Here is a 22,978-nt window from a genome sequence, read left to right on the forward strand (position 1 = left end):
TCGCGATGCCTGCGCCCACCCGGCGGTGCTCACGCGGTGTTTTCCGCACAGGCGGCGGCTCGGACGGCCCCGCGGAGTTAAGGCCCCCCCTGGAGGCTGGGATCGCGGCAGGCCGCTGCCATGGCGGCGGGGCTGTGGGCGCTCCTCCTCCTCCTGCTGCCGCCGTTGGCGGCCGCCGTCTATGAGGACCAAGTGGGCAAGTTCGACTGGTGAGTGCTGAGGGAAAGCCCGGGGGTTCCCACGGTGCCGGGGTCCTCCTCCTGCAAGCAGGCTTCCTGCTGCAGCCGCTCGTCGGGCCTTCCCCCTTCCGCCCCCTCAGCGAGGCGCCCCGTTGTCCCATCTCACCTCCGCTCGCGTTTCCTCACCCAGGAGGCAGCAGTACGTAGGGAAGCTCAAGTTCGCCTCCTTGGAGGCCTCGCAGGGTTCCAAGAAGCTCATCGTGGCCACCGAGAAGAACGTCGTGGCCGCCCTGAACTCCAGGAGCGGCGAAATCCGTGAGTGAAGCGGGGTTTTGTTGTGGGGAATACGCCTGTTGCGCTGGGGCTAACGTGTCAGTCAAGTTGCGCTATGTTTTCATACCGATAAATTAATGCTGCTGATATTGCTTTGTCAGACTGAGAGGATTTAGCCGATAGTTCAAAAGCTGTTGGTTAGGGCAGGCGGACTGTTCTCTGCATAAGCTTATTGCCCTAAAGAGCTTAGGTTTAAAAATAATAACAAACAAATGCCTTTGGGGGAACAAACCTTGTTCTGACTTAACTCTGTTTCTTTCAGTGTGGCGCCATGTAGACAAGGGAACCCCCGAAGGAGCAATAGATGCGATGCTGATCCACGGGCAGGGTAAGGAGAGCATGCAGGTGGTGTGCTGGGGCTAGCAGTTGTCTTTGTACGTGGGATCTCAACCACGTGTTAGACCACAAGTTGAACTTGCCAGAACTCACTGCCTTGTTGATCCGTGGTGGATACAAGTTCTGTGTTCATCTCCCTTTCATAATTTGCTGGGCAGATGCCATCACTGTGTCCAACGCTGGACGTATTCTGCGTTCCTGGGAGACCAACATCGGAGGGTTGAACTGGGAGACGTCGCTGGACACTGGCAGGTAGGCTTTTGTGTTTGCACTGTCCCTTTCCCTTTGTAATCCTGGTCGAGGAAGGAAGAAAGGGGTTGTTGACCTTGTTTGGACTTGCATTATAGGGAAAAATTAGTTACATGTAAGGTTTCTGAAATAACGTGTGGCTGAATTCCTTAGGAATGCTTGAACCTTGCAGTTAAATTTAATGCTGTTTCTGTTTTTTAGCAAACCAGTAAGAGGTAGAAATACAAATTTTTTTCATAGATGGATTTTCTCTTTAAGTATACAGCGTGTTCAGCCTGCATCTGGTTTGGGGTGTTTGGATTCCAGCCTAATGCTTTCTGTTGAGATCAGGAAGGATAGATAAAGTGGGCTATAAATTGTACTTCAAGGCTGATGCTAAGTGTTTGAAGAAGGTCTTCAAACAGAGTGTGGGTTTTTTTTTTTCCTAGAAGAAAATAATTTTCTAACTTATTGTCTCTGACCTGTGCTTAGTTTCCAGGTGGCTAGTTTGGTGGGGCTACAGGACGTGGTGAAATACGTGGCAGTCCTGAAGAAGGCAGCCATCTCTCTTCACTACCTTTCCAACGGGCACCAGAAATGGGTGGAACATTTACCAGAAAGGTAAGAACATGTTTTAAATAGAAGTGTAAACTTCTGACAGGGAGCCTGTTGCCTTGGAGAGGAAAGGGTGCTGTACTTGCCTTATGCTTTTAAAAACATCTGAGAACAGTAATGTGAGAAGACCGTGCTTCATGGTTGCTGCCTCTCTTGCAGTGAGAGTACTCAGTACCAGTTGTTGTATTCCCATGGGACTGGAGTGATCCACGTGCTTGGAATCGTTCCCCAGAGCCACTTGAACGTTTTGACATTCAGCGTAGAAGATGGAGAAATTACAAAACAGGTAGTGCTCGATTATGCATTCAAAATATTGAATTTGATATTAACAAATGTATTTCCAGCTAGATGGGCTGTGATGTGGTGTGCGGAGTAATTAGTTGTTGTTGTTGTACAGATAAATTTCCCTTTCACTGTGGCATTGCCTACAGGCCAATAAATGGATTTCACTGCTGAATGCCCTGAAAGCAAAACTGAGTTAGACTTGCAGCTGTTAGTCAAGACCATCCTGGAAATCTCAGGCTGATAGGTAGTTTCTCCCAGGGTCATGGGTAAAAATAATTCTGATGTAAATTCTTGGTTGTGTCCGAGTTGGTTCTTTGAAGATTTTGTGCTGTTGACAACTTCATGTCTTTGTGTCTGGCTTGGCAGATCAGAGTAGCAGCCCCGTGGCTGAAGAGCTTAAATGGCGTGTGCAGCGTGGTGGGGGAGGCAGTGCTGGTGTGCATGGACATGAGCACACATTCGCTCTATGTTTGCTCCTTGGAGACGGAGCAGGAGATGAAGCAGATCCCGCTGCAGGTGAGAAGTGCTTAAAGAGCATTGTACGTAACTCATCGTCCGACTGGTTTGGTGCCTGGCTGAGCCTGGCAGCGCAGGGGGATCTCCTATCGGTAAACTACAGAATGATTGAAGAGGTGTGTTGGGGATCACGATCCATAAATTGAGGGAAGAGAGAGAAAAGTTTTTGCCTGTTTAATCATGCCTTCTGGATTGATGTCTTCAGAGCTTTGCTCCAATGGGAGCCTAGGCCTCCTTGCTTCTGCTTTGTTTATCCTGACATGGGGGGAACCTCTTCAGAAAGCTTATATTGCTGCTGATAAAAGGAAGGTATTAGTTTCAGTGAAGAAGTAGTTCTCGTGAACACCTATGCTTGTCTCCCTTTCACAGTCACTTGACCTGGAGTTTGCTGATGGCTTCCAGCCCAGGATATTGGCCACTCAGCCCAATGTAATCAGTGCTTCGCGGACTCAGTTCTTCCTGCAGCTGTCTCCGAGCCACTTCTTTCTTCTGCAGTACAAACATGGGCTGCTCAGCCACCTTCGGGACTTCCAGCAGGTAACCGAGATAAATGTACTCAAGCGAGGGGGCCAACTACACCTTAAAATTCTTTAAAACAAACAAACACCCCTGTACTAAGCGTTCTGAACAAGCTGCTGAGCTTCTCATTCCAATTGTGCTCTTGGATGCAACTCTTGAAAACCATTTGATTTCATTTATACTAGCTGCTGAAATATTTCCAGACATCAGTGTAGGTATGCTTTGTTGCCAATAACTGTCAGCATTGGGGTAGTTTCCTGGTTTTGAGGTGGACAGAGAGATGCATGTCTTAAGTGGCCAGTGGTGCAGCAGTACTTTTGTTAGGGCAGATGAGAGGTTTTGAAAAGCAAACAAGCTTTAAAAAGCTCAGTAACACAGAACATAATGGCTTAAAAGCCTGTTGCAGGTCAACTGTTTCCATCTTTATGAGTAGTATTTTCAGTCTTGTAAGAGATAATTTTTTTTTTTTATTTGGTGAAACAATGGAATTTAAAATTTGGCTGTGAAAGATCATCTGTTTTTAATTCCAGTGCGGCTTAATTTGCTACACAGGTAGTTTTTGGTGGAGTTTGGGGATTTTCTTGTTTGTTTTATGATTTCCTGCTATTTTTTTCTTTTCAGGCAGCTCTGGTGAGTTTTGCAACAACTGGGGAGAAAACTGTGGCTGCTGTCCTGACCTGCAGGAGTGAACTGGTGAGTACGATTTGCCTGTGCTATGTAACCAGCACAGCTCTAGTATGGATATGCACTGGGGGTGGATTCCACACGTGTTTTCCTTCACAGGCCCAGGGATGGGTAGTAACTTAAGGAAGAGAAAGATTTAATTAGCTTCTTAGACATATGAAGACAATGGTAATGCAAGCAGATCTTGCTTATATCCAGCTAAGGCTATCTCTGGCTTGATGAAACATGCTGTCCTGTGTGCAGCCTGTTCGGCCTCATGTATGGTGGGTATGGAACCTAGGAATCGGCTTTACTGATCTGTAGAGGATTTCAGTTCTTAGGGATGCCGAACTTAGGAAGATTGCATTTTTATCAGGAATAGAATAGAACAGAACTGTTTGCTGCCTGTTTTCAGAGTCAAGCTGAGGCTTGTCAGGCACTCAAAAATTTATTTATTTATTTATTTTTTAATACTCTTACTGGGGTCTGAAGCCATGTTATCTTTTCTCATCCTCATTTCAGAAACCTGGAAGTTCTGATGGCCTTCATGCTGGAAGTACTCTGGAGGATTCCCGGAAGCAGGTATAAATTGTGCTTGTTCCCAAGAACAGCAGAAGTTCTCGACAGTCTCCATTTTATTCCTTTACGTAAAAAGGTGTTACACCATCTTTTTGGAGACTGATGTTTTATAGCAGCTCTGTATATATAATCTAAAAATACCTTGAAGCCACAGTTCTTGCTGAATATGAAATCCTTCCGCAGAATTTGGTGTGGCATGTATGTTTAACTCAGCTATTTTCTGTCTGTTGTTGTAGGAATCCTTAACCTGTTCCAATCAAACCTACAATATTAATCTCTACCTGGTTGAAACTGGACAAAGATTGTTGGATACCACAATTACCTTTAACCTGGAGCAGAGCGGTGCCAAGCCACAGCAGGTGAGCAGGGAGAGATTATTTCAGTCCTGTGGTTTATCAGACTTGCAGTGCCCTCCCTACCCTGGAGATTTGGCAGGATTGGTAGAGCCCTTCAGACAAGGTGAAAAGCATTCTGCAGACACACCGCATTACTGCGTACAGTCACACTGTTTGCTCTTGTTTCACCCGAGAGTTCTCTTTTCTCCAAGGAGATGATGCGATCGTTAACCTCACGGTTTTGCTTGTTCTTTTTTCCAGCTATACATCCAAGTTTTCCTGAAGAAGGATGACTCTGTGGGCTATCGAGCCTTGGTGCAAACAGAAGACCACATGCTGATGTTCCTGCAGCAGCCAGGTAACTGGCACAAACAGCTAGCTTACTCCATTTTTAACAGTGCACACCTTGTCACTGTAGGATGAGAAGAAAATTCTAAGTCCCAATCCGTTATATTTTATCATTGCTTTCTTTGGAAACTGGCAAAATGAATTTAAGTCTTCTAAGTCCCATGAAAGATACTGGAGACTCTTTCACCCTCACAAGACATCTCATCTGAGAAAACAGTTCTGCAGTGTTCTTTGTGTAGACAGAGCCTTTGAATTTCATGGGTTTTCTGCAGATTTCAAAACTCTTTTTGTAGGATGAGAGTCTTAAGTCCTGTTGTAGATTTTCCTCAAAGTTTCTTCAGAAAAGATCCTCATAGCAAAAATGTTAATTTGTAGAAAGGGTTGAAAGTCCGTCTCAGTGGCATGAATTTTCTAGGGTTTAAAAGGCATCCAGGTGTTCACACTGTGTATCTCTTATTTTGAATAGACTCAATGACTGCAACCCTTTTAAAACATCACATTGCTTTTACTGTTCCTGTGGGTTTTTTTCAACAGTGGCTCCAGTTGCATGAAGTATTTGTCATTTATGAAATAGCTAATCGCATGATATTAGATATACACTATTTTGCATTTCATTAAGAGCAATGATTTGCATTTGAAGGGCCCACTGGAAGATGCTTCTATACTGAGTGATGATTTTTCCTCCAAAAGTCTATTCCCAGATATTAAGTTGATTTTCCAATATTCTACTCGTTTTCCTTTCCAGGAAAAGTTGTATGGAGTAGAGAGGAGTCCCTAGCAGAAGTGGTAAGCTTGGAGATGGTCGATCTGCCTCTGACAGGTGCGCAGGCTGAGTTGGAGGGAGAATTTGGAAAGAAAGCAGGTAAACCATAGACTTAATAGAATTACCTTTAGGCATGTGAGCGTGTGTGTTTTTCTTCTTGAAAAAAAAATGTATTTATTGTTTTCGTTTTCATCTGAGCTGAGAGTTCCGATTCAAATTTCTACTGATGGCAATTAAAATGAGCTGTCTAAACCTTTGAAGTCCAATGCCAAATGCAGACGGAATGAGCGTATTACATTGTTACATTCAACAAACAGCAGCGGTAGAAGGGATTTTGGCCATCTCTCCTAAACGTTTCCCTTTGACCCTTTCTGGAAGACTCGTTTGCAATAGCTTTTGTTTTTGCTTTGTTTTATTTTTTCTTGCTGTCCTGGATGCAGCCATTCAAGGTAACCTCAGACTGCATGCAGTGTTTTCTAATACTTCTGACTGATGCTTCGTAGTGGAATTTGATATCCTCTCTGCTTGCTTTCCTCAGTGGTGAAATATAGTTGAAGTCTGGTGTTTCACTTGTTTCGAGAAGCTAAATATAAACCCTGATTGGGCAAAATTAAGTATTTTTTTACTTCAGGGGCCTCTCTTGCTCTAAGTAATGAGTGCAGAGGGAGATACAGACCTTATAGGTGGGTAAGCTTTAGGTGGGCACTTGCTGTGAGTGTACCAGTGAGAAAGAAGGAATACAAAGGAAGAGATTATGTACTCTGCAAGAAGGTTTGCTTTCAGTTGATGAGAGCATCTTTTGGAATGAGTTATGCCAGTAAGAAGTGGGAAAAGGTTGGTAAATGCCAGAGTCTATCATAGAAACGGTAACAATAACTCTGCTATTCTGGAGTGGGAGGCAGAGGCAAAGAATTATCATAGGTTCGTGCATGGCAGCATTTCTTCTACTGGTTGAGGCCATAATTTCAATTATGGAGTGGGACATAATGTTTTTTCCCCTCTTGTTATCGCTGTTGGTCTATTTGCAGATGGTTTGCTGGGAATGTTTCTGAAGCGGCTGTCCTCCCAACTTATCCTGCTGCAAGCCTGGACCGCTCATCTTTGGAAGATGTTCTATGATGCCAGGAAACCCCGGAGCCAGATTAAAAACGAGATAAACATTGACAATTTGGCCAGAGATGAGTTCAACCTCCAGAAGATGATGGTGATGGTCACCGCTTCGGGAAAGGTGAGGAAGCCAGGGTAGGAATCTGTTTCTAGGCTGTAGCAAAGAGTTTCAGCTCTGAATTCCCACCTCCGTTTTCAGCCAGGCTTTGGGCAGAATGTCGTGACGAGATGCGCAGAATGTTTTTTGGTAGCTTTGGAGAGGGACTGAGACCCTTCTTGCTTTGTCATATCCCGAAGAAAGGCGCAGTGCTTGAATGCGAGAGATGTGTTGTCCTAAACTTTGGCTTTACTGTGTCTCTGCTCAGCTTTTTGGTATTGAAAGCAGTTCTGGCACCATTCTGTGGAAGCAGTATCTCAGGAATGTGAGACCGGGCTCCTCCTTTAAGCTGATGGTCCAAAGAACAACAGCCCATTTCCCACACCCTCCACAATGTACCTTGCTTGTTAAGGACAAGGTGAGTCCCTTTCCTCTATCCCTCCATTGAACTTGCCTTTTGAAAGGGCAGAAGAAAATGTCTTTTTGGGTATCTGGTTATCACTTTGGTTCTGGTTATCACTGATGTGGGGACAGGAGGAGAGCGAGAGCTGGAGGGAAGCAGACACACAATCCTCAGAAATCGAAGGATGCTCATTTTAAAGCCTTTTATTGAAAGAAAGGAAATAATTTCTTGCAGTTTCTTTGGTCCTGTGAGTTAAGTCATGTGTGGTCTCCATTAGCGAGGCGACAATGGCTGTCCTTTAGCTAGCTGCAGGATGTTTTGTACTCCATACCTGAGGGAGGAGGAGACATTATTATGTGTTGAGACTGCCTCAGCAGGTGGCAGATAGGATTCAGTTAAAGCCATGAACACCGAGTTATGCCACGGTGTGGTTTTGATAGAGAAATGTGGGACAGAGTATATGCGTGTTCAAACAGAATATTTTGAGGATGGAGTAGCTGAATCCAGGGTACGAATAGTCGACACCAGCAAGTAACAGGTAGAAAAATAGCTCTCTTTTCTGCCTTAGAAAAAGTTTTGCTTCTTTTTTGTTTTTTAGGAAACCAAAATGAGCTTTCTTTATGTCTTTAACCCCATCTTTGGGAAGAGAAGTCAAGTAGCTCCCCCTGTTTTGAAGCGTCCAATTCTTCAGACTTTGCTTCTGCCTATTATGGATCAAGACTATGCCAAAGTGCTGCTCTTGATCGATGATGAGTACAAGGTAAATTGCTTTGCCTGGAGGCAGTTTTCTTCATGTTCTGGTTAATTGTTCCCCTCCCTTTTGGAGCGAGATTTAAAAAAAAAGCCGTCACATTTCACACAAAACTGTGAGGTTGTTCTGGTAAGACAGACCTCATCCTGATAAACATGTTTGAAATAATCTTTCTGTGGTTTTGGTTGTGTGATTTTTTTTTTTTTTCTTTTGTGTGCCAGTTGGTTTTTAAGCTGTGTTTCAATTCCTCTTTTCCAGGTTACAGCTTTCCCAGCAACTAAAAATGTCCTTCGCCAGTTAGAAGAAATAGCCCATTCTATCTTTTTTTATCTAGTGGATGCCGAGCAGGGAAAACTCTCTGGATTCAGGCTGAAAAAGGTATGGAAGGCTCATTACAGTCTAAGTGACACAATTTTCCTAAATGTCCTCTGGATAATGGTAGATCTCTTCATTTGTTTTATGGAGTTTTGTTTGGAATAGAAACAGTTCAGCCTCAAAATGTGCCTAAGAAACTTTTAAAATTCAAAAGCAGAGAAAGCTCGCAGCGTCTTATTAGTGGAGATGGTGTCTTTTGAGGACAAGATAAAACCTTCTACATCATGCTTTTTTCTTGCAGGACCTGACAACAGAGGAGAGTTGGGAGGTGATCATACCCACCGAAGTACAGAGGATAGTGACTGTGAAAGGGAAGAGGTCCAATGAGCACGTGCACTCCCAGGGCCGTGTGATGGGAGACCGCAGTGTTCTTTATAAGGTGCCGTTGCAACTTTTTGTTGACTTTTTGTTGATGCATTATCTCACGGGAAGATCTCAGCACCGTTTCTAGGCGCTACGTTGAGATTAACTGCCCTGTGGTGCCGGTTTTTTCTATATATGCGTCAGTGTCCATAACCCTCTGCAGAAGGTGCTAATTTTGGTGGAGACTTCTTTTAGAAAATGTTTCCATGCAGCAATTCAGTCAGTCAGACATCTGATGATGGGGAAATAGCTGCTTGATTTCTTCAGGTGATTTGTGCTAATGAGATACTTTGTTCATCATATGCCTAGTCCCAGATGAAATGCAGATAAATGAGGTGCCTGTGGCACTAAAGTGGGGGTCTCAGTTGTTTTTTTTTTTTTTTTTTCTTTTTCTCTAGTCCTTGAATCCAAACCTGCTTGCTGTGGTGACAGAGAGCACAGATACGCATCACGAGCGCACTTTCATTGGAATATATCTGATTGATGGAGTCACAGGCAGGATCATCCACTCGTCGGTACAGAAGAAAGCGAAGGGACCTGTCCACATTGTTCATTCAGAGAACTGGGTGGTGGTAAGAAGTTATTCTTCATCTCTTTCTTTATGTTTGGGAGGTAGGGGCAGTTGCTGAACCTGTACGGAGAAGGCTTTTTGACCATTCTCTGTAATTTCTTGCTACCTCTGTATTACAGACTCTGCTTGCCCCGTATTCCTAAAAATCTTTTCTCGTTTCAGTACCAATACTGGAACACGAAGGCACGTCGGAATGAGTTCACTGTGCTGGAGCTGTATGAGGGGACAGAGCAATACAACGCCACAGCCTTCAGTTCCCTTGACCGCCCGATTTTACCTCAGGTCCTCCAGCAATCTTACATCTTCCCGTCTGCTATCAGTGCCATGGAGGCCACCATCACCGAGCGTGGCATCACCAGCCGTCACTTGCTCAGTAAGTACATGCTGCTCTGTTCTGAATGGGTTTACGCTACTGCACAAGCCAGGTTTCGCACTGAAAATCAAGCAAAATGCAGTTTACTGCCCAAAATCCTGCCTGTGGACTGCGCTGGACTCCTGGCAAGTTCAAGGATAAGCACCAAGAGAGCATTTATGTTAGGTGTTAGAAAATGCTGTCGGAAATGGCCATTTTTAAGATGCATTTCTCTTAATGCGCAGTTGGGCTTCCCTCCGGGGCCATCCTCTCCCTTCCAAAGGCTCTGCTGGATCCTCGCCGCCCAGAGATCCCTACGGAACAAAGCAGGTAAGGAAAGCATGATAACTGCTGTTCCTGGGCAGCTTGGAAGAGGGATGGATTTTGTGTATAATACGGTAGCGTGAAGCAGAACGCCCTTTCCTGGACAGATTGAGGGCAATTTTTGCATGAAATCAAGCGAGGTTGCTTTGTTCCCCGTCTGTGATGATGGAATAAATTTGTCTGTAATGCAGCAGGTCGTCGTCTTAGCAAAACCAGCCTGTTGTCTGTACTCTAAGAAGTAGCAGTCTGAGTAACTCTCTGAAGTTTTTAGAATCACACTTATTTTTCAAACTTTAGAAGCCTAAAAGGAGGCTGCTGCAGTGTAGTCTGACCCAGCCGGCATGTTTGATTTTCATCCTGCAGCAAAAATGAATCTGTACTGGGAAAAGCTGCTAAATTTGCTGGTTTAGGTCAGCTTGCGATGATCAAACTAGGAAACGCGGACGATGTCCTCCGTGTACTGTTTTGATTGGGTTTTGATTTCTCTTTAAACGCCTTTCAGAGAAGAGAACCTGATTCCATACTCCCCTGATGTGCAGATCCATGCCGAGAGGTTTATCAACTACAATCAAACCATATCCCGAATGAGAGGGATTTACACAGCCCCCTCCGGCCTAGAGTCCACTTGTTTGGTGAGTACAGGGCGGAGGCTTCAATGTAGGGCCGGGGAGCGTGTGGGTAGAGCAGCACGATACCGTAGCCTGTGGCAGGGAGGTCCGTAACTTCCGATAACGTGGCTCCTCACCGCTTAAACATTTCTTCTTTTAATCAGAACTGTAGACCCGAGTCAATCATTTCTGATGTATCTGGTTTTATGCTCGAAGCTGCATTACCAGCTCATGATCTCATCTCTTTAGGTTGTTGCGTATGGCCTGGACATCTACCAGACCCGAGTGTACCCATCGAAGCAGTTTGATGTCCTGAAAGACGACTACGACTACGTGCTGATAAGCAGCGTCCTCTTCGGGCTGGTTTTTGCTACTATGATCACAAAGAGACTTGCTCAGGTAAAGCTGCTGAACCGTGCCTGGCGGTAAGGCTGCGGGTGAAGGGAAGGCTGAGGCTGGAGAAGGTATCTGAGATTCGGACTGGCTGAAGATCTGTCACCCCACGTTGCCGCTGGGTTCGGTTAGAAATTCCAGCTTGCGTGACTGATAGATGCAAACATCTACATTACATTTTTGCTGGAAGATATTTGGGAGGAAAAGCTGCTAGCACAACAAAACAATGCACTGCTTACACGTCTCCCAGTGAGAAGAAATGGAAGAGAGATGGAAAAGAGAGGTTGGTCTGTTATGACTAAAAAAAGAACTCTCCCAAACCTCCATTAAAGCCCTAAAACCTGCCGTCATGTCATCTCCCCGATGTTAGTGAAGATAATACTGAGGACGCGCGTCCTCTCGATCCTCGCCTCTTCCTCGGCGCCAGCCATGACGAACGTCTGGGCGAGAGGAGGACTGAGGGGTTGTCGGCCGCTGTGATGCGAATGCTAGAGTTGGTAACGCGCGAGCTACTGTATGCGAGGCCTGAGAAGAGGAGGAGACGTTGGGTCATTTCGTTAGGAAGAAGGTTAGAAATTGGGTGGAAGTCGGTGGGAAACGGCCTCATCGGGTCACTTAATTACATTGCAGGGCTGTGGGAGGAATTTGAATGTAAAGTCTCTCCGTGTTCTTTATTTATTATGATGATAACGTTAGTTCCTTCCCATTTTTTTTAAATCTTCCCGTATTTGGTGTACAACACTGGGGTTAAGGTGTCGTGGTTCGGGAGCGAAGAACCTCGCGGCGTTTCCCCTCCGGATAACGGCTGTTAACTCTTCGTACGTGTATTTCAATTGTCATAATCGAGTTTCGCAGCGAGTTGTGCCCCCGTGAGAGGCCGTGTCCTATCAGCCACCTCCCCAATGTGCAGATCGCCTCAATAAAAGCCGTGTGCTGAGGAGCAGTAAGTGGTTTTTGCCTCTTTCGGGCTATTTTGAAGCCTTCACCCCGGAGCTGCTCCCGCACCGCCCGGGCACGGCGCCGCTACAGCGCATGCGCGCCCCTCCGCCCGCCAGGCAAGCTCACGGCGCATGCGCCGCGAACAAAGTTGCTGACTCATGTACTGCGCAGGCGCTTGGGCCCGGCCCTCCTCTTCCAATCGGGAGGCGCGGCGGGCGCGTGGGCCGTGGGTCACTTCCTGTCTCGCGGCGCGGTGGGGGGAGGCGGGGGAAGGCACTTCCGGCCCGCCGTCCCCCTCCGCCGCCGCGGCCCCCCCTCACCCAGCGGAGCGGCAAGATGGCGGCGGGCGGCGGCGCGGGGGCCGCGGCGGAGCCGGGCTGGGAGGTGGCCGTGCGGCCGCTGCTCTCCGCCTCCTACTCGGCTTTCGAGATGAAGGAGCTCCCGCAGCTGCTTGCCTCGGTTATCGAGAGGTGAGGGCTCACCTGCCCGGGTCGGGGTCCGGGGGGAGAGGGGTGGCGGCCCGGGCCCTGCCTCCCCTCAGCGTCGTTCCCTCAGGGCGGGTGCCCGGCGGCGAGGAGCCCCTCGGAGTTAGCGCTGGAGGGGAGGGGGCGGGGGGGGGTACCGCTGGCGGTAGCCGGTGTGGGGCTGCGGGGAGCGGCTGGGGAGCGTCCCTGCTCGGTGCTGGGCAGGGGACAGCGGCGGGGCTGGGTCGGTGGCCAGCGCCTGCTGGGGAAAAAGGGAGCCCCGAGCAGCGTCCAGGGAGTTACTCACGCCCAGCCTCCTCCCGGTTTCCTGGGGACTGGGAGGCTCTTGGGGTGGTGCCCTTGGGACCTAATAAGCGGGGATGAGGATGCACGCCCGGCTGTTCGCGTTGGCTGCTGCTCGGCCGCAGCAAAAACACCTTTGACAGTTCCCCCGCGGAGAGGCTTCGGGACTGTGCTTGCGTTTTTGCTTTTGTTCAAGCGCGTTACGGTTTTGCAGGCTGTGCAGTGAAAATTGTTGTCTCACCTGGCCTGTCTCCTCTGGTGACAGGCTCCTGGGGGGATCATTGTGTGGCACTGACTTCCTTTTAGGTTTCTACCAGTGAAATACCGCTCGCATTTTAAGGAGAAATAAAGCTGAAGCAAATCAAATCTGCCTTTTCTTAACCAGAAAGGTTAGACTCAGAGCGTGAGAGTACTCATTGGAGCTATTTAATTTAACTTATAGCTTGTTTTATGATCTAAAACACTAGCTATGAATGCTACAACATTATGCTCAGTTACAGAGATGTAACCCTGACCACAGTAAGTTGTTAGGAAACAAAAAATAAACACTGTGCTAAGGAAGATAATAAAATAAAGCCTTGTGGTATTTTGCTTGATATAGAATGGCTGAGCGTACAAACAGTGGATGCTTCAAATTAGCATTCTGTGCCTACATACATATAGTAGTGGTTCACCTAGAAACCTGCATGTACTCAATATTTATGTGATTTGGGCAGTTCTTAGGCTAATTTTTCTTTTAGGGACCATTTGAGCTTCGCTTTTCCTTGTGGAGCTCCACTGTCATTGTGCCCAAAATTCATTATTGGAGTGTTTTGGCAGAAGAATATCACAGAAACGCTTAAGTGGACGCGCTTGACTTTTGGGAGAGGGCTGTTTCCTCCATTAGTGAGAACGATGGTTCCATTTTCCACTTGAGACAGCAGTTTCTTGCCTTTAAGTAGCGCTGCCCTGAGTTTTGAGTTGCGTGCCTGATGCTGACTGCGTTTCAGACCCGGCAGGATTTAATGCAAGCGCAAGGCCTGTGGAGTCTTGCAGGACGGTATCTTTTATTTCATGCCTTGATATAACATGTGGCAAATCACGGAGGAAAAAATATAGCTTGTTTGTGTTTGGAGCCATGCTCTTCTATGCTGAACAAATAATCTATCTTTAGATTTCTAATCTAAAACATTTTATCTGTTCAACTTATTTTTAGAAGATGATTGTTAGCTCTTGTAGTGAGACTGTTGGTTGACACCATCTGCAAAGTGGCTGGATTTCCTGTTAAATAAACGTGGTGCAATGACTGCAAAATCACTAACGTTATTCTTTTCTAAATAAATAAATAAACTCATTTTCTTAACAACTGTTATATTTTGTTTTTAAGTTTAAGCATCGTCAAGTTACTGGAATTCCCCTGTTAGCAGGTATATTCGAGAATTGATAGACTTTGGCCTCTTACTTGACATAAATCGTGGAAATGCTGACTTGGAAAGACGCAACTGAAGTGGAACACAGTTTGCAAAGTCTGTGACAGGCAAATGAGGCTGGCTTCCAGGGAAGGGTTTTCAAAAAGGGGGAGAACTCCTGCGCCTGCTGCTGTGCCTTTTCAAGGAAGAGGCTGCTTTTGTGCCTCTGCCTTGCATAAAGGGTCTATTTTGGGCCTCTCTAAGATTTGGAAGCAGAACTGAGGAAGGAGGTGGTATTTGTTGCTGACGTGTTATATTTGATATTGACACGGAGGCTTCTCGCTTAGCGTGAGTAATAAATTTCCCTGGGAAGCAAAAGTTATTGAAGCAATAAATCACCATACAATAGCCGAAAGTTATTATTAAATCTCACTATATATGCAAAATAACACTCTAGCACATCACAGATTAGGTGTTATCTTTTGATTTTGTTTATTCGCAAGGACTTGATGATTAGTTGACAGATGCCTTCCGCTTTTCACTACCATAACAAGTCCATGACTTGTTTTATTAAAAACTCAAGCCTCTTATTGCCCAATCCAGATGAAATTCCCTATCTTGTTCTGGTTTCTGTACCTTTGTGTTCTTATACCTCATGGGTATTGTGTCTTGTACAGCTTGACCTATACAGCAGAACGATAATTGAGGAGCTGCCATTTTCTCTTGTACTCTATTATTCCCAAATTGTTCTCATTTGTTCTCCTAAAATACATTGCATACACCTACTGCTGCTAATTTGTAGTTGGGCATAAAGAGGTAGGTGAGCAAAATTAGTGTCTGAATGTAAGAGAGCATGAACTTTTTTGCACGTTCAGTCTCTGGGCTCGTTACCCATCAGTGCACTTCTGGCAGGAGATGGCGAGGTGAAGCCTGGTGAGCGAGACGTTGAAACTCGGTCGTGTTACGCCGCCGAATATCTTCAAGTGAAGTCTCTCACTTCATAACGGCTGCCTTGCTGTTTCAGGTTTTTGGGCTGACTAAATAAAAAAAAAAATAATCTCATAACTAGGAAATCAAAACTACAAAGCTGATGAGTATTCCTCTCTCTCCATTTTTCCAGAAGAAGTGATATATTCTAGAGTTTCTTCTGTTTCAGCCACATCTCCCATCATGACTGGAAACAATGACTTAGGATAGAAAAAGGGGAGGTAACTGGGCGTAAGTTGGGCTCTGTTCAGGTCAGCAGGGAATGGTGCGTCCTCTTCCTCCTCCCACCCTGCCAAAGCTGGCATCGTTGTGTGCGGGTGGGCGAAGGGGGTACGTGGGTTTGTTTTGCCATACCCTGCCGCAGCGCTAGTCATTGCCGAACTTGAGAAATCATCATTTTAGTTGGGTATGGCGTGCTGCGACAGGCTGATGCCCTCTGCTCCCCACCTCCCCTCCAGGAGTAAATTCTGTCGCCAGAGGTGGAGAAGGCTGTGTGCTGAGAGGTAGAATGGCTAGTGAAGTTGAGTCGTACAATCTCTTCTTCCAAATTGCTTGCTCACATCGCTGAATGAAAACGTGAAAGAAAGTAATTTGAGCGTTTAATAGGCAGGTATCCACATCCCTTAGTTTTGTCACAGGAAAAATTAAGGGCAGAACTAGCTACAGAGGCAGAGCTCTGTTTCTGTTCTCGGGGTGGTTGCCTTCAGGTTTCTGTGCAAATGGCATGTGGTGTGACACTTTATTGCAGCAGCCTTTAAAGCGTCATTTCTGTGCATAAATGGATGTTCTCCGTGGCCAGTGAGCCTCACCGAGAAACCTCAGAGACCTGACTTTCAGTGTGTTGATGCATATTTTGCTTTACAGTTTTTACTTTTGGTTTGAGTAGGCATGAACTTTTCACTCGCTCTGAGCTTTGTGTTGATTTGCGCGCAGGGCAAAATGATGCAGATCTCTGAAGTTGCAAGTCTTTATCCACGAGGCTGATTACAGTGGATGCATTTTTCTCTGCTGTGCGTTACCTGCCAAGACTCTTTACTCCCCAGCTTGTTGCAGACACTGCGTTGTGTGTTTGTTGTTGTTATGCAATTGCCTGTTTTGATCCTTCTGTTTTGCAGAATTGCATAAACTTCAGTTGACTGCGTGCCTTGACAGAAAGGGAATGCCTGTGCTCCAGTCCTGGCAAATCCTGCCTAGCGTTAGCAGAACAAACGGTCCGAACTTTACGGGCAGCTGAGTTTAGAATAACTTAAAGATTAATGAACCTCCGGCTGGGAGAGCGATTGTTAAAGAGGCTGACCTGTTGATGGTATAAAGGAGAAACATTTACAGTATGGGAATTATTTCCTTAAATTTCCTATGTGGATAGCGATGCTCATGCCGTGATCTGTCTGCTGCTGGAGGACTCAGTCCTGAGGACGCGAGAGATGGGACGCACGGGAGAGGATTCTGTTCTCAAAATTTTGATTTGGGAAGAGCCTGTGATTTTAATGATCTTGTCGTACATCTGTCAACAGATATATTCTGAGTGTTGTGCGGTGCTGCTATTGTGCTGTATACAATTGACATATCTCCTGTTCTCGTATTGCAGTGAATCTGAAATCCTGCACCATGACAAACAATATGAGCCTTTTTACTCTTCCTTCGTTGCACTTTCAACACATTACATCACTACTGTGTGTGGTCTAAGTAAGTGTGCCCCATCCTTTGCTTCTTTTGCTCTTGTGTTATGACTAGGATATAGTAAAAGTAAACTAGAACTGTTGTCCTTTTGGTATTTGTCTCGAGCCCTCTTTCTGAATCAGATACTAAGGCAGAGCACGTGAGGCCAGCGTTGCTAGCTTTCGTACTGGCAGAACGTCAACTCAGATGGAAAGGGAAACTTGTCGATAGGAGGGTTTGGCCACCAAGTACTGGGGAGCGTTGACACTTTGGTTGCTTAATCATTGGCCTGACGTCATTTAGGGAAAATAATTTTTGGTCAAATGAAGTGTTTAAATCCGTTTTCAGGATTTTTAGGTTCTTCTTTAGCGGTTACGTTACTAAGTTGGAAGTAATGATCAAAACATTGTGACTCAAAGTATTTTATATTATTTTTGCTGACAGAATTGGGCAATTTCAGCAAAAAAGTGGTTTTGGTCAACTTATTTCATGTTCTTCAGTGCTTCTGTCAGTATTAAGTGATGTTGCTGGGGAAGCCATTGTATCTATCTAAATTACCTTGTCTGGGTAGAAGGTGTTATCACTGCTTTACTGACACTTCTTGTGTTACGTTTTAATGAGACTGAATTTATATTGCATCTGTGTGTTAGGCACGCTGGATTGTGTATGCGTGCGTGTTGCATAGCATTCTGTTTCGTTGAAAGCATTAAGAACATCTTACGCTGAATTATTTTAAAACTTGTACTGAGTGACGCAAGCGTCTGCTTTTTTCAGTACCAAGAAACCAATTGCAATCAGTGGCAGCTGCTTGTAAAGTCCTGATTGAATTCTCACTGCTGCGTCTTGAGAACCCCGATGAAGCGTGTGCTGTTTCGCAGGTGAGCACAGATTTTGACCGTGCGGGCAAGCCTGAGAGCGAAAATGGACTTGGGCCTCTAATTCCGCAATATTTGCTCTAATGTTGCATAAAGCAAAATTAATGAAGTTCTTAAAATATTTAAGGTATACCGCCTCGGTAGAGACTGATACGTGCTGAATCTTCCCTCTGCATTCTTTACTCAGAATTTCAGCTTGCTCACAAGCTGAAATAAAGGTGACCTGAAGCCTTGGTTAATTCTGTTGCAATTTCCTGCAGTCTGATTTGGTTTTGTGTAACAACCTGGATGAAAACTGTTTCTTGAGTTTTTAAAGATGGATTCTTCCCCAGTTGTATTTTAGTCTTCTGGGAAAGCTTAAATCTATTTCAAAGAGGAAAGGCATGTGAGAAGTGTTCACATAATGTAGATTCTGATAGGGCTGGCTTTAAGCCTTAGTGTGTCATGGGAGCGAGAGCTTTTCCAGATGCTTTTCTGTAACAAGCACATGGGACAATGTTAGCGACCTGAATTACCTGCAATTAGTAAGCCATCACAATCTTTGGTATGAGATCAGAGTGGATTGGAGATGTTGCAGTAGCCTTACTAGCTGAAGTTGCAGTACTCAACGCAGCTGCTTAGAATAAATGATACCGAGGAATAACTGGAATCAAGAGAGTTTAAATTGTACTTGCTTTTTCTTTGTAGAAACACCTCATTCTGCTGATAAAGGGGCTGTGCACGGGCTGCAGCCGCCTAGATCGAACTGAAATCATTACCTTCACAGCAATGATGAAATCGGCCAAGCTGCCTCAGACTGTCAAAACCCTCTCTGATGGTAGGTGTTTTAAGTTATGGTTATATCACTGTGACACTTGAGTTAGGCATAGAAAACGCTGTGGTTTTGATGTATGAAATGATGTTTTGCTGTTTCCCCTGCAGTAGAGGACCAGAAGGAGCTGGCCTCCCCGGTGAGCCCAGAATTAAGACAGAAAGAAGTGCAGATGAACTTCCTCAATCAGCTGACATCAGTCTTTAACCCTAGAGTCTCGTCATCACCATCTACCACGCCAGAGACACAGGTAAGCAAACAGCCCTAGAATAGCAGTAGTCTGAATTTTAGCGTTAATAACATGGTTGCAGGGAAGGACAAAGGGCAGGAAGCGGTCATTTTTTAATACACGTGTAAAGAAAACCTTTCTTAACTATTTAAATCCTACTTGTGTGTTGATGAATGGCAGATAACAGAATAGTTTGCATTGTATTGGCAATAGCAGTTTTGTTGCCTCGTGGAAGCTGGTGTTCAGTGATATTCATAGCTGTTTTGAGTTCTGCTGCTGATGCACCTTGCTCCTGTGTAGAGACTTACTGCAATACCATGTATTTTTAATGCTTTCATAATGTATTTAGTATGTGCTTGCTTTTAGGTGGAAGGAGAGAACGAGGATCAAGCTTCCACAGATCAAACCTCTGCGGCAAAGACAAAAAGCATATTTATTGCTCAGAATGTGGCCAGCCTGCAAGAACTTGGTGAGAATCAGCTTTCTAGCATCGGGGGGGGAAAAAGTGCTAGAGCAAATGTCTCTCCAGTGTTACACCTTACAGCTCTGAATGGGAAGAAACTTTCTGACCTAAAGGATTCACTCGGTTGCATGCTGATGTTACCAAGGGAGGTTGTGGCTGTAATGTAGTTTTCTTCATTGCAGAGGAGATGAGCTCAGTATATTTGTATGCAGTCGCTCTGTTTTGGGGCATAAATAAGGTAGACAGTATAAAATAGCCTATGGGATGGATTATTGAGCAGGTGTGAATTAGACCTGTTGTGCCACGTAACATGCACCCAGAGCTTTGTGACAACCATTATGAGTACTGGCTGAAAACTTCACCATCTGGTTTATGTGTTGTAAACTAGTCGTTATCCTGTTACCTCATCTATGATGATGTTTTCTCACCACAAAGAATAATTAAGTCAATTATTGATGACCGTTAGATCTGTTCTGCTTAGAAGCTCTGCCATGGAACAGTAAAAATAACACTGCTATTTTTTTTTTTTGGTAGGTGGCTCTGAAAAACTGCTGCGAGTGTGCCTGAACCTCCCATACTTTTTGCGATACATAAATCGATTTCAGGATGCAGTGTCAGCCAACTCATTTTTTATTATGCCAGCCACGGTGGCAGATGCCACTGCTGTTCGCAATGGGTAAGAGTCTGTCGTCGCTCTTATTTGGTAGATGCTGGGTACACTGTGTGAGAGAAAATAACTGTGCTAGCTATGCAGTATGAGTTATTGTGCTGCTCCTGTGAGCTGTCTGATGTGTACATTGCATTGCTGAACCTTGACATGTGTCGTTACTATAGATTTCATTCGCTGGTAATAGATGTGACCATGGCACTGGATACTCTGTCTCTGCCTGTATTGGAGCCCCTGACACCCACGCGTCTCCAAGATGTGACTGTTCTTGCTCTCAGCTGTCTTTACGCAGGTGAATAGATTTCCTGTATTTTCTTTGGAGCTTGAAGTCGCTCTCGCCTTTGCTCTGCTTTGTTACCTGCACGTTTGAGGCTCAGCCCACAAGTAACCTTTATTGCTCATGAATTTGAAAGCTATGCAGCATACTGCATAGTATGGTGACCGAGTTAATATGAAAATTACTATAGTGACGCTGAAATTCTGATATATTCTGCAAATGTTCTTGTCAGTATCTGAGAGAAAGACTGACTCAACATCTTCTTAATAGCCTGTAATTTCTGCTCTTTTTTTTTTTTTTTGATGTTCAGAGCATAATATGTTTTTGCAATGCTTACTGCTTCAGCTTAATTGGTTATACCCCCAAATCAACCATGTTTCCCAGGAGTGGTTTAAGCACACCAGAATCCTGAGCGTTTAATTGGTATGGGTAAGATTTTAAAGAGATACAGCAGTTGAGCATGAAGGTTGCCTTAAAAATGATATTTAATTACACGGTAAAACATTTCCTCCTTTAACTGTTCTCACCCGTTTCCGTAGGACAAAACTTGACTCTTTTGGGGGTACTTCAGAAAGATTTTTTTAATCTGTCAGCTGGAATGTTGAGTATTCCCAGCTCCATCAAGTTTATGGGCACGTTTGATACCGCTTGTTTTAATGTGCTAAGTAGGAACATTGAGTCCCGAGACTGGCTCTTAATAAGAATGTTACCTCCACTTGTTTTCAATCAGGTGTGAGTGTGGCAACTTGCATGGCCATCCTACATGTGGGTAGCACTCAACAGGTACGAACTGGGTCAACAAGTTCCAAAGAAGAAGATTATGAAAATGATGCTGCTACTATTGTACAGAAATGTGTAAGTAAATGAGAGAGCGTGTTTGTTGTTTTCATTCTCGGCAAGTGAAGTGCGTAGAATTTTTATTTATTTGGATTGCAATACATATCTCTTATTTTTCGTCATCAGACTTGCTGATAAAGGAAGTAATGGGGTGGCTAATTGTAGAGGGTAAAATACAATTGTATTTGGAGTTTTAAAACTGTGTGTGGTGGTTTATTATTGCCCAGTGGAGCGCTTAAACGTTACCTTGGTTTGGGATTTATTTGCAGCTTGAAATCTATGAAATGATTGGACAAGCCATCAGCAATTCACGCCGTGCAGGGGGTGAGGTAAGATTTGCATCTCAGGAAGCTTTTTTCACTGTTTTTGTGCTGGTATATTTTGGCATTTGGATTGACGCTATTTTGTCTTTTTGGTGCTTTTTGTTTGTGTTTTTTTTTCCCCCCCCCCCCTTCACTTTTGGGATGATAGCATTATCAGAACTTCCAGCTGCTCGGGGCTTGGTGTTTGCTAAACAGCCTCTTCCTCATCTTGAACCTCAGCCCCACGGCCTTGGCTGATAAGGGAAAGGAGAAAGATCCATTGGCTGCTCTTCGCGTCAGAGACATTATTGCTCGTACTAAGGAGGGCGTTGGGTCTCCCAAACTAGGACCTGGGAAAGGGTACGTAAATGCCCCACTGAAGTAATCATTGTCCATGTATCTAACCGTGCCCAGCAAGCAACTACTACGGAGTCTTGTTGGTCTCTTGAAATTTTATCCGCATTTGTAATTCAGGTCTTGATTCTTGAAAAGAAGTTGTATTCTTCAGTTTAGCAAAGCAGTCAATTCACTCAATTTGATAGATATAGATAGATAGATAGATAGATATATTCCCCCCCCGAAATTACATTGTATCCTTTATGTTTTTGTAGGCATCAAGGGTTTGGTGTTCTGTCAGTGGTGCTAGCAAATCATGCTATCAAATTGCTGTCATCGCTCTTTCAAGATCTACAAGTGGAGGCATTGCACAAGGTATGTAGGTAGCATGTACGTTTTTGTGAAACATTTTGCCTTCTCCACTGAAACACACTTTAAATTCTGTCTTCAATGCTGTCCTCCAGGGCTGGGAGAGTGATGGTCCGCCAGCAGTGCTGGATATCATGGCTCAAAGCACATCCATCCAGAGAATTCAGCGGCTGATAGATTCTGTACCACTCACTAATTTGCTGCTGACTTTGCTGTCTACTTCCTACAGAAAGGTAGGAACTGGCATACGGCTAGAGAACTTCTGTAGCTGAACCACTCCTACTAAGTGTCATCTGCCTGGAAAATTCTCACTTTACAAACTGTGACTATGCTAAGAAGAATTTAGAATTCTTCTTTCAGAAGCTGTCAACTGGGGCCCCTCTCTTTCCTCTTTTCAGAGACCGTTAATTTGATAAACTTGTTCTAATAAAGTTTTTCTGTAAGCTCAGTGGTATTTGTGAGTTTAGTGAGAAGATGAAAAGGCTGTATTCAAAACGGATGCTTTTATGTTAGAGCTGTTACTTGAAGTGTTGCTTACAAGCTTGGCATAGATTATTTGTTTTCAACCATCCTGTGTAATTTTTAATACAACTTAAGGGGGAGAAGCCTTGAAAAACTGTTAATAAATTAGTTGAGATAAATTTGCTGGAAGAAAATTAAAATGCATTAGGAAGTTACTCTTGTTTTCAAATTCTTACCTTTCATAATCCTAAAATTTAACTTGTTCTGCTATTCTTCTAAGGCTTGTGTCTTGCAGCGTCAGAGGAAGGGCTCCATGAGCAGTGATGCAAGTGCCTCCACTGATTCTAATACTTACTATGAGGATGATTTTAGCAGCACTGAGGAGGACAGCAGCCAAGGTAATAGAGTTTGCAGCAAGCAACTTAAGTCAAGATTTTACACCGTCTTTCAGATTTAGTGGAAACCTGGCTACTGGTCTTTTGCCTTCTTGGACTGGAATGTCATGTAATGCTGAAAATATGAAACAGTTTGTAAGATCTGTTTGGCAGAAGTCATGCTGACTGTACT

General features: G+C 44.7%; 2 protein-coding genes across 3 annotated transcripts in view; both read left to right on the forward strand.

Moving 5' to 3' along the window:
* Positions 1-120: 120 nt before the first annotated feature.
* EMC1 (ER membrane protein complex subunit 1) lies at positions 121-11,986 on the forward strand. Of its 2 annotated transcripts, XM_050909446.1 has the most exons (24): positions 121-209; positions 370-494; positions 775-840; positions 1,007-1,100; positions 1,569-1,697; positions 1,851-1,977; positions 2,343-2,492; positions 2,862-3,029; positions 3,633-3,704; positions 4,197-4,256; positions 4,490-4,612; positions 4,850-4,946; positions 5,682-5,798; positions 6,140-6,148; positions 6,728-6,927; positions 7,172-7,321; positions 7,905-8,066; positions 8,316-8,435; positions 8,674-8,811; positions 9,194-9,367; positions 9,529-9,739; positions 9,964-10,048; positions 10,545-10,674; positions 10,900-11,986. In XM_050909446.1, the coding sequence occupies exons 1-24, from the start codon at positions 121-123 to the stop codon at positions 11,077-11,079; spliced, it is 2,976 nt and encodes a 991-aa protein (XP_050765403.1). In that variant the 3' UTR covers positions 11,080-11,986. The 2 variants fall into 2 exon arrangements, with proteins under 2 accessions (XP_050765403.1, XP_050765402.1); XM_050909445.1 differs by lacking the exon at positions 6,140-6,148.
* Positions 11,987-12,318: 332 nt separating this feature from the next.
* Positions 12,319-22,978, forward strand: part of UBR4 (ubiquitin protein ligase E3 component n-recognin 4) — a 78,479-nt gene continuing 67,819 nt past the window's right edge. Inside the window, exons 1-14 of the mRNA XM_050909666.1 lie at positions 12,319-12,452; positions 16,713-16,810; positions 17,558-17,661; positions 18,346-18,475; positions 18,580-18,719; positions 19,065-19,167; positions 19,696-19,837; positions 19,996-20,120; positions 20,836-20,960; positions 21,212-21,271; positions 21,414-21,604; positions 21,856-21,955; positions 22,045-22,182; positions 22,692-22,809. Of these exons, the coding sequence (XP_050765623.1) occupies positions 12,319-12,452; positions 16,713-16,810; positions 17,558-17,661; positions 18,346-18,475; positions 18,580-18,719; positions 19,065-19,167; positions 19,696-19,837; positions 19,996-20,120; positions 20,836-20,960; positions 21,212-21,271; positions 21,414-21,604; positions 21,856-21,955; positions 22,045-22,182; positions 22,692-22,809 (1,708 nt within the window). The remainder of the gene's footprint in view (positions 12,453-16,712; positions 16,811-17,557; positions 17,662-18,345; positions 18,476-18,579; positions 18,720-19,064; positions 19,168-19,695; positions 19,838-19,995; positions 20,121-20,835; positions 20,961-21,211; positions 21,272-21,413; positions 21,605-21,855; positions 21,956-22,044; positions 22,183-22,691; positions 22,810-22,978) is intronic.

The sequence above is a fragment of the Gymnogyps californianus genome, chromosome 21, assembly GCF_018139145.2.
Source record: "Gymnogyps californianus isolate 813 chromosome 21, ASM1813914v2, whole genome shotgun sequence".
NCBI classification, from domain to species: Eukaryota; Metazoa; Chordata; class Aves; order Accipitriformes; family Cathartidae; genus Gymnogyps; species Gymnogyps californianus.

Coding starts and splice junctions, on each gene's coding strand:
- EMC1 (XM_050909446.1), top strand. CDS start 121: ATGGCGGCGGGGCTGTGGGCGCTCCTCCTCCTCCTGCTGCCGCCGTTG. Junction 495..774: donor CTCCAGGAGCGGCGAAATCC/GTGAGTGAAGCG, acceptor TGTTTCTTTCAG/TGTGGCGCCATGTAGACAAG. Junction 4,947..5,681: donor GATGTTCCTGCAGCAGCCAG/GTAACTGGCACA, acceptor TTTCCTTTCCAG/GAAAAGTTGTATGGAGTAGA.